The following is a 13182-nucleotide window of genomic DNA, read 5'->3' on the forward strand; positions in this document are numbered from 1 at the left end:
GGAGAAGAACTTCTCCTCACCCAGGATTCGAGGGCAGATGAGATCCAGACGTACACTGCAACATGTTGGGGTGCCAACAAAACCAACAGCTGGGAAAAAAATGATAGGACAAGATGAAAGGGCCTCAAGTTGTGCCAGGGGGAGGTTTAGGTTGGACAGTAGAAGAAACTGATTGAAAGGGTAATCAAGCACTGGCATAGGCCACCCAGGGAGGTGGTTGTGTCTCCATCCCTGGAGGTGGTGCTGAGGGAGAGGCTTGAGCACAGGGTTGGTTAGAGTTGGGGTAGGGCTGGACCCAATGATCCTGGAGGTCTTTTTCAATGAGGACAAGTCTTGTTTGATTATGTGACCCACTTGGTGACCTCTTGCATGATCTTCAGTCAGAGCAACTGTAACCCTAGTGCCAATTCTGTAACAGATTTTCCTTTCCTAGTGGGCTACAAACATGCCAAGACCATCGAGTTACCACAGCAGAGGTCCTCGTCTGTTGCCACCCAGCAAACAACCGTGTCCTCTGTCCCTTCTCAGCCATCTACTGCTGGTGTAAGTAACACTGATCACTTGTACTAGGACACACAGTCCCAAACTTGCTGCAGGAGGAAATGTGACTCCCTCCATGGTGCCCACCCCTGGAGGTCCCTCACAGCTGATGGCACATGCTCCTGCTGACGTTAGTCCAGGACATGCCCAGCCCCAGGGCTCAAGTGTGGCACAAAACCAGGTGAAGGGAAAACAGATTCCTTGAAGTGAGACAGACCCCTGCCTGTTCTTAAAAAACTGGAAATTACTTCTTCCTACTCCTGAGATTGTCTTGGAGTGCAGGTGTGACAATGGATATGGCACCACCACCCCACCCCCCCTGCTGGGAGACAACACCTGAAGTTACTGCTGCAGCTGACACTGCTCAAATACACTCTGAACACCACGTGTTCAGCTTCAGTGTCACTGAAGCACGCAGGTACTGTGATACTAGGGTAACGGAGGTACTTGGTTATGGAGAAGAAACATCCTGTGGTCTGAAACCAGGAGCCTTAAAAGCCCAGCAGCTCCTGCCAGCAGCAGCACACGCAGAGAACGAGTCACAGAACTTGCCCTCAGCCTGTTCCTGCACGATTCCAGGGCCAGGTAAACATCTCATTTCTTCACACCCCTCCCCTTTCTTAAACCCAACAGAAGACCTACCGGGCCATGTACGACTACACAGCAGCTGATGCTGACGAGGTGTCCTTCAAGGACGGTGACACCATCGTGAACGTCCAGGCCATTGACGAGGGCTGGATGTACGGGACGGTCCAGAGAACCGGCAAGACGGGGATGCTGCCCGCCAACTACGTGGAGGCTGTCTGAGGGTCTGAGCCCAGCCTGCCCTCCTCCTGCTGGCCCCGGGGCACAGAAAAGGCTGGAACTCTCCAAGTGTCTTCTTGTCTTCCATGCTGGTAGTGCCTTATCAACCCTGATGCAAAACGTAATAAAGCAAGTAACTGCAGAGCAACGTGGTCCTGAATCATCCTTTCAACAGGTGAAACGTGCTCACGAGGCCTCTTCCCTCCCGTGTCAGGGAAAAAAGGTTTGTTGGTGTTTTTTTTTCCTTTTTTAACCACCTCAACTTTCAAACATTTCAGCTCCATAAGCCATCACCTTTAACCACCCTGGAACTGCACTCCAACTCTGAAATTTTACCCCTGTATCAAGACTGCACCAAGTGTCACTTGACTCATTCTCCCACAAGGAGTATTTTTCAGGGCTATTTTAAAATATGTTTGAAAGTATTAACTTCTTTTCCACACAAGCAACACTTAAGCTCAGGATCTCAACCCAGTATTTAGCTATGGAAAAGGGGGGTGGCAAACAAACACACCCAACCCAAGAGCCTCTCCTGCTTGCTGAGCTCTTCTGCTTGTGTTTCTCATGCAGCTGTTCTGGGGTCAAAAGCTGTTACTGTAAATGAGTGGCTAAATGAAGCTCCTGTTTCTGCAGCGTATGTGATGTATTTGCTCATGCTGAAGAGCAGGAATTGATCCCACAACAGCACCCTGGCCTTGATCAGGAAACTGTGCTGAGAAAGGGAAAGAGCCCAGGAGGAGGTGGAAGATGCAAAAAGCCACCACAGAAGTCAAACTCAGAGGTGCTGTGAAGAGACTAGACCCAATCTTTCCTACTTGAACATGGTGGTTACCTGCTTCACCTGCAGAAGCATCTGGTACCAGCCAGTCACCAAAAGCACCAGAAATTATAAGTGACTGAACACTGTGTGCAAGGTAGACCAAAGATTAAAAACCAAGGTAACAGAAGGAAGGATTTGCAACTTGCACCCTGCAGGCCTCTGTTCACAGGGAATTCCCAGCACCTCCTCCTGTGAACAACCAGCTTGAAAGGGAAATGTCTTTCCTCAAGGCAGGGTCCAGGATGGCCAGCACCAAAAGGTGTCAGGTACACAAAGACATTAACACCCTCTGGAGGTGTGTCAGGAACATCCTCATCTGCACAGACCACTGGATACAAGAGCTGAGCAAGCTTAAGGAGGCAGATTTGGAACCAAAACATTTTCAGGAAAGCAAGAAAAACTACAGACAACTAATCACTCGTGCTGCTCACCTTACAGCTCCAAAACACCTCCTTGTCCTCTTCATTTCCTTCAGGAGATACACAAGCAGGGCAAAGAATACTGAGAGTCCTTTTGCCAAGCCCCTACCATGTGCCTGAAGAGCTGCTCCTACCTTAAGGTGGCAGCAAGGACCTTCCAGGGTCCCTCCCAACCTTGTGAATCCAAAGCTGAGGAGTGAAGGGAAAAAAAACAACCGCAAAACCACCACAACATTAGCAAATTTGGGAACTATGTGCTGCTTTATTTGCCCATGTGCAAGGTCTAAACCACCTGCAGCAATTCCTTTCAATAATGTCCACTTTGACAGCTACAGTACAATATATACACTTCAGATTTCCAGAGTGAAACCCAAGAGCTCTCTCCCAAAGTCTCTGAGAAGCAGCAATGCATTCCATGCAATTAAACCTCAAGTTCATAAATTATTAACCAACATTTCCCATCATATGTCTGTACATATTATACAAAGAGCTCTTGTCAAATCCATTAATCTCCCCAAGGAAAAAAGTTGTCTCCACAGAACTGCTGCAAACAGATCACGGGGAAAAGCCTGAGAAGTTCTGCACCCACCAGGGTACGTTTCATTATCAGCTTCTTAGTGTGATCCTTACAAAAATACATGCAAAAATAGAAGTCATCCAGTTGTCAGACACCAGGCTCCTTGGCTGCTGCAAGGAACTTATCTCAATATAAAACAGAGCTGCAAAGAGCCACTTTCTGTCAGTGTCAGCAAGGAGGGAGGGAACAGCCAGAGGCACCAGGAGAGCAGAGCTGAGGGATCCATCTCTCACCCGACAGGAAGAGCTTGCAGCAGTAAGAACACTTGGGATTTGAAAAAATAATTTACTAACTCTGCTGGTTTGGTTTCAAAGTCTTTGCTATTGCACAACTATGTCGAGTTCTCTTTCCCTATCCTGAAAGAAACATGCATAGCAACAGAACTACAAACACCTCTGGCGGGGAACGAGCCCCCCCCCCCCAAGGCAACAGGGGAAACAAACCACAGCACATTTTGCCTTTGATGGGGGTTTAAAAAAAATCTTCTATAGTACAAAATGCACAGTTTAAGGAGTAAATTCAGCAGTAAGAAAAGCAGGTTTGGGGGAAGCTGTAACAAAATCCTCCTCGCTTTGCTGTTCAGCATGTCTAGTCAGAGCTGTCATGGGGGGGCGATTTCCAGCGGGACCGCAGGTTCCTCATGATACAGTTTGTCATGCCCACCAGTTTCTCCTGCATCTCGAAGAGCTGGCTGCCTGAATAGCTGTGAAGATCCTCAGAGCTCAGCTGAGCAGCAAGGGCATCAATCTGGGCCAGGAGGTCCCCTGAGGGCTGGTCATTTGTATTCAAATCTGCAAAGGAAGGAAGCAGAGCAGAGCTGGGTGTGCCTGGGGCTCCAGCTCCACCCAAACCCCGCTGCAGGGAACATTCCAGCTGCTGTTGGGCAACATCTCTTGGTCAAGCAGCCTACAAGGTGTTTGTTCCACTCAGATACTGCCAGTGTCCTCTGAGATAAGCAGTTGGGCTTTGGGGTAACACAACTGGACAGCTGAGTTCTTTTGTTAACCAAAAGCTCCCACCACCTTGTAGGAAGAACAAACACAGGCTCCTTGCGCCAGACTCCCAAAACGCATAGGAGAATTCCAATAAACATCTAGGCATCCAAATCCAAAATGGGTATCCAGGGAATCACTCCCCTCCTGTCTCACCCCCCAGGATGAGGCACCTCTCAACTATCTCTTCATCCTGCTGCTTTCCATGCAGGCCCAACCACAGCAGCTCCTGTGGTATTAAGACAGCCCGGACATGTACCCAGCTGGGATTCAGGAATATATTCAATTATCATACTTGGGAATATGATAATAGTTATATTATTCAGGAATACTTGGAGCCCTGCCTAACTTTTTCTATGCATGTTTATGCAAGCTTGTTTACAGAAAAACCAGCATTTTCCCCTCCAAATAAGTCACCAGTTGTAAAAAGCCATTGCTCCAGGGCTTCAGGAAGTGGTTAACACATTTTGGAACCTACTGTACTGATGTTGCCTGTAAACATCCCCCCTGTCAAAAAGAACAAACCCACACAAATCAATTGTTCCTGTTAGTGGAGAATGAAAGCAGAACCACAGCAGAAACATCCCACCCTCAAGCAAAAATCCAGCAATAGGGAGGTACCTGTTGCAAGTTTTTCTTCATCTACAGAAAGAGCTTTATCCTCTGCATTAATTATGGGCCTCTCTGCATCCTCAAGCACTATTATTTCCTCACATCCTCGAGACTTCACCTGAAGATGTTTTGGGAGAGAACAAGAGATGGATTTTCAGTGAGAGGAAGAAAAAAAGGTGACAGTGGGACATGTTTTAACCTCGTAACAAATACAAACATAATGTTGCAACCAAGTCACCTGTACCTTGAATTCCCACAGTACCATGACAGGTAGAGATTATATTTTAAGATGCTGTTTCTAATAGGGGGGAAAAAAACCCTTATTCTTCATGATAGCTATTGGCAGTTCACTAGGCTAGCAGTGACTTTTTGGGTACTGAAATTAAACCTTACCTGTTGCTCATGATATCCTTTGAGAGCTCTTTTAACATTGGTAACTTTGGGAGAGCGGATGGGCAGAGTTTTGATCTCTGGTGCTGTCAAAGTGCTCAGGTCACCCACAGTCTTAATGTTCTTGGCTCGAATGAGCTGTCCCAGGCCTCTGGCACTGCAGCAGGGGAGAGAGAGAAAGAAGTCAAGTCCTTTCTGCCTGGCAGAGTGGAGCAGAAATAAATCTTACATGAATGCTGGCTGACATGGAGGTAAGTGAAGGAAAAAGGAACCCCCAATGCCATTCTGCCTGCAGAAGCACACCTTGCTGCACTCTGTCCTCCATCCAGCAGGGAATGGTGCTCTAAACCCCACTCCTGTGCTGCACAAGTGGGAGAAAAATGAGCTGAGCCCACCAGAAAAGGCCATTCTGAGCAGCTCCTGCTGCACATCTGCACTTTGTCCTGACAAGTTACCAAAATGCAGACCAGAAACCCAGCTAGCTAAGCACCTAGCCTCTCTACACTGGGAACGTTCATGGTTTTCAAAATCCCACTTCACCCTCAACCCATAGAAAGCTCCAACTCAAGAAGATCAGTCTCTGCTCTGCTATGTGAAATGGAGATGCAAACTTTTCCTTGCCTTACCAAAAGACAACTAGAGTCATTCCAAAACTGTTACATTTCTTCCCCAAACCAACCTCCCTCCTCTTAGAGACACTTGGCTAAAGGTGTCATCATCACATTTTGCATCAGATAATTTGGGTTGGTAGGTTTCTGGTGGAGTGGAATCTTCCAAAGCACCAGCCCCACTTACCATATGTTTGATGTGATCTGAGGCAAGATGACATCAACGGGAGCCTTGCAGCCAGCCAGGGCAGGATACACACACTCCGAGGCACTGGGCAGCGCCTCCTTCACCATCTCCGTAATCTTGAACAACACAGAGACATTATTAGGTGAACTATCACACCACTGAAGAGAGGAACAAAAAAAATAGAAGAGATGCATGAACCAAAGCACTTCTTACTAAACACTTCTTTGAGCTCTTAAATTTAGGGTTACGAGATCCTGGGGACAGAAATCCTTTGGTTGGAGTGGTAATATGCTGGATAGAAAAAGAGGAAAAAATATCTCTCAGGATCATAGGAATTCAGTGAACAGCAAGATCCTAAGCTACCTAGAGCTCAGAGAGCATCTGTCTTCAGAGGGCAACAGGAGTCAGGCCAAGCCCCTTGCAACTCTTCCTTAGATCCCCTCCTGTTACAGGTGCCTGCAGCTGACTAGGAACTCACACTGCAGCAACATCCCTAGGGGAAGGGATGGCACAAGGGCTCCTGACAGACAGAACATACTAACAGCATTTACCTTGACCTGAATATTAGATAAAATTTTAAGGCTTCGTGAGGATGGTGAAGAATGGGACCTGATGACTGGGCTTCTCCTGTCGATGTCATCTGCCAGTCCTTCTTGATAAATTGGGTCTGCAAAAGAGACTCTGCGGATCTGTGTTGAGAGAGAAGAGGTTTGCACAGCATGAACTCAGGGCACCACAAACTGGTGAGCTTAGTCTGAGGAGGCACAATAAGCTCAGTTTGAAATGAAGTCACTAAAGTTCTTGAGTGACACGGATGTTTCACCCAAGGGCAGAAACTCTGGGCTTCTTATCACTAAAGAAAACACTACATACGTTTTACAGGAAGCTGCTGAAAGGCCAGGGCTCAGGCCCTGCCCATGTCTGCAGTGGTTCTGACCCAGGCAGCACACCGTGCATCTGGTTTCAAAAATAAAACTGCCCACCCTGAGCTCCCCCAGTGCAAACCTGCCAGTGCCTGCAGATTACAAAAAGGAGAGCTGGAAGTCTTCAGCCTCACCCTAAGATCACTCACAAGGAAAAAAAGAAAAAGTTCCAACTTGTGACTCTACAGACACTACCACACACTGCAGTTATGAACAGAATGACTTGGGTATCACAGACAATACCTTATTAGCAGGTGACAGGGAATCATCATCTTGGTTCCTTTTCACACCTCTCTTTAGGATGCCAGTGGATGGAGAGGCTGAAGGGGACCACACACAACGTGCCTGGACACCAGTGGGGCTCTCAGTCACCAGCCTCAAGGAATCGGGATCCTCCGGCTTCTGAGGCGAATCCACATGATTTGCTGCTGCACCTTCTTTGTCTAAGGCCACATTTTCAGGCACTGTAATTTCAATTTCCACTAATTCCTCCTTTATATCCTCGTGCTCAATAACTACAGTTTTTGCTACAACTTTCTCAGCTTCTTCTTTATCATCCCAGCTGCTTTCCAGCTCATTCATCTGCTTTTCCTCCCTTTCACTAAAAGCAATCTGAGTCTCAGGAACCTCCTCCGGTTGTCCATTCTGACTGACTTCTTTCTTTTCTGTAGCTTCTGGTTCTTCACTTTGGTCCCCTGCAGCCAGAGAGCTGTCCCCAGGCTTGTCTGAAGCACACTCAGACAGACACTGTTCAGGCTGGTCATTCTGATCATGCAGTTCTTTAATTTCCACTATGGACTCAGTAATTTCACCGACTACCCACTCTGAATCCTCCGGATCCTCCTCCACTATAACAACCTTTCCTTGCAGATGATCTTCAGATGTTGGCTCTCTTTCCAGGTCAAACTCACTGGGCTCCTTGGGAGGATGCAATGGAGTGCTCATAGCACAAGGAGCCATGGACAAGCTCTCATCCAGGTGTGAATGACCTGACACGGCTGATGTGTTTACAGGCATCTGAACTGGGGTGGTCTGGGGCTTGTCCAGCTCAGGAGGGTTCTCATTTTTTGATTCAGTGACGGACATCACTTGCTGCTTTGGCTTTTTATCACAGCAATCACAGTTCCTTTGTCTTTTCAGCCTTCTGCTTCTCTTGTGCTGGCCCTGAGGTGCCTCTGAAGTAGAGAGATCAGCACCTGAAGCATTTGCTCCTGGCACATCACCAGGCAGAACAGCTGAACAGTCTTCTATCTTTGTTTGTTCCTCCATGTGTCTGGTTTCCTCTGCTGCTTTCAAATCTTTATCAGATACAGATGGGGTGGTAGATGATTCCATCAAGGTATTGCTCTTGTTTTGTTCCAGATCTGCATCCTGTGCCTCGGGTGAATCCCCTGAGGCAGCTGATCCCACAGCTTTGCTGCCATCTGTGGGAGTTCCTTGGCTTTTCAGGCCACACGGTCCAGATGTCAAGGCAGCATCTGTGCTGGTTTCGTGGCTCAGCTCACCCTTGTTTGATTCCAACAGATTTGTTTCATTTCCTTGGGAAGACACCTCATGGCTGCTGTTTCCTGGCTGTAGATCTTTCAGTTTACCTTCAAGAGAATCACTTCTATTTCTCAGTCTTGCAGATTTTCTCTTCCTTGTGCTTTCTTCCTTGGTCTCAGAGCCATCAGGCTCAGAGTTCTCGATGCTGGCAAGCAATCCTTGTGAAGCTCTCCTGGTGTGGTACCGTGGCCGTTCCATCTTCTTCTGACCTACTGCAGCCAAGATGCAGTCTTCATCTTCTGTGTCAGCCTTCAAGTTCTCTTCTGACCTCCTGGCACTTTTATCTGCTTCCTCATTGAGGTCCTTGGAAGCAGGCGCCTCCTTTGAGCTGAAGTCCTCTGCAGCAGCTCTCTCAGGTAGGTTGCTTCCTTCTTTACTTGCATTTTCTGTCGTTTCCCCAAAAACTCTGTTCTCCTTTTGGGACCCATCATCTTCAGTCTGGGGCAACTCCTTTTGCTCTGATTTGTCCTCCTCTTTGAGTTTGTCTCTCTTTTGGTGGCCGTCCTCCTTGTCAGGACCTCCTGCTGTACCTTCTAGAGATTCTGCCCGTCGTCTTGAAGAACGTCTTGGCACTTTCTGATTAGGCGTCACATGCAGGATCTGATTGTCCTCACCCATCACCTGCTCAGAGGACACTGCTGTCTCTGGGGGTGTATTTTCCTTAGAATCCATGTCCAGTGCCCGGATCCTCTCTATTTCTGCTATCGTGTCTTCAGCTTTTTTAATGTCTATTTCTGTAGAATGGAGAGCTTGGGACTGGGCAAGGAGAATATGCTCCATGTCTTCTACTGCAGAACATAGTTCATGACTGTTTTCCATGCTGCTGGAAGCAAAAGATTCTTGTTCTGACCCAGCTGACAAACTGGACAGCATTTTCCTTTGGAGCTCCAGCCTGCTCTGCCTGCGAGTCAGCCTGCGGGCTGCCGGGAGCAGCTGCTCAGCCTCTGCCTTCGAATTCTCTTCTCCAGGTTTCTCTGCTTTAGCACTTGTCTTGTTTCCATTTTCCTGTTTACCAGCTCCAGAAGCACTTCCAGACACCTCTGACAGACTGTTTAACACCGAGGGGCTGAAAGGTCTGTTCTCTGAGCTGCCAAACTTCTCCAGAGTAATGAAGGACTGCCGGCGGCTCGCCGGCTGCGGCGTCCCCGACACCACGTCGCTGGAGCTGGAGCTGCTGCTGACATTGGAAGTGTTTTCCTTCCCTGCCAAAGGCTCCTTTGAGGCTGCTTCCATAGAACATTCTTCTAGCCCCTGTCCCACTGCTGGCTCCTCCACCACCATCTCTGCTGTGTCCTGTTCTGCCTCCCCCTGGCTGCGTGAGGCTGGGCTCTCCTCCACGGCAGTGCTCGGTGCCGCTGTCCCACCCGCAGCCTCCTCAGGAGCATCCTCTGGTCTGCAGGCTTCTGGGGGCTCACTCCACCTGCCCCTGCATCCTTCACTCCTTACATTTTTTTCCTGTCCCAAAAAATACCAAGTATTGCAGTTTCACTACGAGCAGAACATCAAAAACCCGCTCTGGTGGAACAGAAAACATCCCCCCCACAAGACGTCTCAAACCACCCTCACTTCAAATTATTTTTGTATCTGTCTTTCTGAAAACACATTTGAGGGTTTTTTTCTAAGTCATTTAATGTCAAAACATGAACTGCAAAAGTTACTTTGTTTACTTATTAAGCTATTTCTTTTTTTTTTTTAATTTGCCAGAGGTATATTAACAAACTTACTACTAAACCTGTTTTTATGAGAAATAAGCTGCATTAGGCCTGGCTTGATCAAGCCTGCTGTTCTGCCAACTCCTCTCCAAAGGGAAACAAGATGTACTTTTAGGAACCAATTCATTCTTTTTCCCAGTAAATCTGCTATTTAATCCCCCTCAAGCCCTTGCAGCTTCACCCCAGCACAGTTCAGAACATGCAAACACAGCTAAGTAGTTTTTCAAGCGTGGTCTGCTGGAAGCAGCATGGAAAGCAACATGAAGACTTTCAAAAAGTGAAAATACTTCCAGAAAAGCACAATGCAGAGCAAATGCATCTGCTAGGCAGGAAAAACTGTTATGGAAGAGAAGTCAGTGTTATGATCCCTAACCTAATGATGGAATTAAACAGGTCTTGGAACACCACCAGAAAACATCACTGGTGTGGTTGTAATTCTGATATCTTGATTAACCCTGGACAAAGAAAAATTACCTGAGGCTTGTTGTTAGCATCTTCTTCTGCATGTTCTGCTACAGATGGATTATCCCTGAAATAGAAGTTACTTAATTAGAAGTGTAGCACAAAAGGGACACAGCTTGTGATGTAGATTGTGGCCATCTTTACTTACAAAGAATCCTCCTGGCTTTGTGAAAATAAGGTGGTGTCTTGTGAGGAGTCCAAGTTGTTGTACATCACAGGAATCCCAACTCTGAAACACACCCAGAAATGGTAAGTCAGGCTCTTTCCAATAAAAAAAATAAATAAAAATTAAAAAGGCCACTTCTTGCAAGGCCACCATTTTCAGCTGCATTAAATATTTTTTTCATTTCAAACATGTTTTTTGGGGAAACAAAAAGCTGGGACTGGGATCCCACTCTGCAAAGAATTCATCAACATGTGCTAACTAGACAACCCAGGGGAGCTCCTGGCAAGCACCACCACACAAATTGTTGCTGTGAACAGCTCTGGTAGCTGCTGGAAATGGTCCAGAATTTAATCTTCTCCCATAGCAAGAGAAGATAATTCTAAAGGTTTCCTTGCAACTAAGATGAGTCTTGAGAATATTGCAGTTTCTGATATGCTGCTGACATAAGATTTCAAATGTCAAAATTCAAAATGTCAAATTTCAAAAATTCCATTTCACAGTGCAAGTAAGATTCATAAAGAAAAAGTGGAAACACCAAATGGCCAGACTCCAAACAGGTAACAGAGCATCTATACTTAATAAAAATAGCAAATAGAGATCAGAGAATTAACTTGGTTGCTTTAAAAGAGTAAGGCAAGGAACTTTGTTAGCTTTTAACTTCATAACTTGTATGGAAGTTAAGACACCCAGGATACAGGAATTGAAGTCCTGCCAATCTGACACACCCGATGGGATGACACTTCACATTAAGATGACATCAGGATAAATCACAGACCTCTTTGACCTGAGCACTTCTTTTTGATGTTCTGTCAATATTCTTGGTTTTGCTTGTGGAGGAATAACCACAAATTCAACAGATTTCTCCTCTTCCAGAAGTATCTCACTGTTAGGCTTCAAAGATGTAAATTCCAGTTTCAGCTTTGGAAAGGAAAAAAATGAAAAAGCTGGATTAGAACCAAAACAGAGGAACTGAAAATGCTTTTACAATTCTGATACAACCATCTCAGAGGAAAGAGTTCTCACATAAGCACAGTACTTTCAGCACATTTATTGGCAGAAACCCTTCAGCAGGTGCTGGTTTCTTTCAGGAGTGATGGGTTTTGCCCAACACTTCCACCTGGGAGAGGCTCTGTAGCCTCTGCCCTGTGCCCTGGAGAAAGCTCCTGCACTTCCTCTAGCATGGCGAAGATCAAACAAAGCCTGTGAGAGGTGAAGGAACCACAGTACTCATGAGCATCACTATTCACTGTTGTCCCTTATGTCAGTGATTCCTTCCGAACACAAGGCCCTTCCCTCCCTGGTGCCAGGGAGACTGGAGCAGGCAGCACACACCTACCAGAGCCCAGATCCACCCCAAACAGAGAATCACAGGATCACTGAGGTTGGGAAAGACTTATAAGATCACTGAGTCCAAGCATTAAACCTACTCTGCCAAGTCCAGCACTGAGCCATATTCCCAATAGAATCATGGAATCACTAAGGTTGGAAAAGACCTTTAACACCTCAATGTCCAACCTGCAACCACACCCAGGTGGGAATCTGGGATCTGGCTGCCACTCCTCCCACCCACTCAGCAGCCTGCCATGCCCCCTCACTAATATTCACCCATCTGTAAACTTAAAATTTTCTGGTAAGAGGAAAATATCTTCCAAGTATCTGCGCAGTGCACATCTGAGAGAAAGACACTGCAGCATCTCAAAATTAATGTTTAGTGAGAGCTCCCAGCAGCTCACTAGCTGTTCTGCTGCACAACCTAGGGGATTAGATTCTGCCCCCTGCCAAAGGCCTTACCTTTGCAGATGTTGCTTGCACATTACTGGCCTTGCCTTTTCCTTCATCTTTTGCTTCACTCATCTGTGCCAACAAAGAGTCTCGCTTCTGGCCCAGCTGTACTTCCATTCCACTTATCTTTGCATCCAACTGGGAGTTTTCCATCTATTCAAATAAAAATACACTCAATGCACTGCATGAAGAAACTCCAAGCTCACAAACCCATCCTGGGGTGTATTAATTTCTACAACTAAACTGTCCCACTCTCCCATTGTCCTCTAAATTACGTAGAGGACGACTTAAAAAATTAAGTCACTTCAGACAAGCTGGTAGAACCCAAGATTTAAATTGCATAAACTAAGAACCAGCTCAGTCTTTTGACAGTACTTACCCAGCATAGTTTATCACTCCAAACAGGAAGTAAGTGCAGGCCAACCACAGTAAAAATCAGAACTGCCCTTGCCACCACCTTCTGACCAACTCCCAGTGAAGCACCTGCTGGGGTCAACAAAACACTTACTGGATCCGAGAAGGGCGCACTGCTTTCCTCAGCCACCTCGATGCTTTCAAACCCAGGCAGCAGGAGTGGGGTCTTCTTTTTGGCTTGGCTTAGCACGGCTCTGCTCAACAAGAGAGAAGCTTCAGCACTGGGGCA

General features: G+C 46.8%; 2 protein-coding genes across 54 annotated transcripts in view; one reads left to right on the forward strand and one right to left on the reverse strand.

Moving 5' to 3' along the window:
• NEB (nebulin) overlaps positions 1-1486 on the forward strand; it is a 112811-nt gene extending 111325 nt beyond the window's left edge. For all 50 annotated transcript variants that reach the window (XM_051623493.1, XM_051623440.1, XM_051623443.1 and 47 more), the window contains 2 exons: positions 434-543; positions 1174-1486. In XM_051623493.1, the coding sequence (XP_051479453.1) occupies positions 434-543; positions 1174-1347 (284 nt within the window). In that variant the 3' untranslated portion in view covers positions 1348-1486. The remainder of the gene's footprint in view (positions 1-433; positions 544-1173) is intronic.
• A 1123-nt stretch (positions 1487-2609) lies between these two features.
• Positions 2610-13182, reverse strand: part of RIF1 (replication timing regulatory factor 1) — a 29640-nt gene continuing 19067 nt past the window's right edge. For 2 of the 4 annotated variants that reach the window (XM_051623495.1, XM_051623497.1), the window contains 12 exons: positions 13048-13147; positions 12549-12692; positions 11533-11675; positions 10740-10820; positions 10604-10658; positions 7116-9872; positions 6501-6638; positions 6163-6240; positions 5950-6065; positions 5158-5311; positions 4774-4882; positions 2610-3951 (listed from right to left, as the gene is read on the reverse strand). In XM_051623495.1, coding sequence (XP_051479455.1) covers positions 3749-3951; positions 4774-4882; positions 5158-5311; positions 5950-6065; positions 6163-6240; positions 6501-6638; positions 7116-9872; positions 10604-10658; positions 10740-10820; positions 11533-11675; positions 12549-12692; positions 13048-13147 — 4078 coding nt within the window. In that variant the 3' untranslated portion in view covers positions 2610-3748. The remainder of the gene's footprint in view (positions 3952-4773; positions 4883-5157; positions 5312-5949; positions 6066-6162; positions 6241-6500; positions 6639-7115; positions 9873-10603; positions 10659-10739; positions 10821-11532; positions 11676-12548; positions 12693-13047; positions 13148-13182) is intronic. The other 2 variants (XM_051623496.1, XM_051623498.1) reach the window with 2 other exon arrangements.

This window comes from Apus apus, chromosome 6, assembly GCF_020740795.1.
Source record: "Apus apus isolate bApuApu2 chromosome 6, bApuApu2.pri.cur, whole genome shotgun sequence".
NCBI lineage: Eukaryota > Metazoa > Chordata > Aves > Apodiformes > Apodidae > Apus > Apus apus.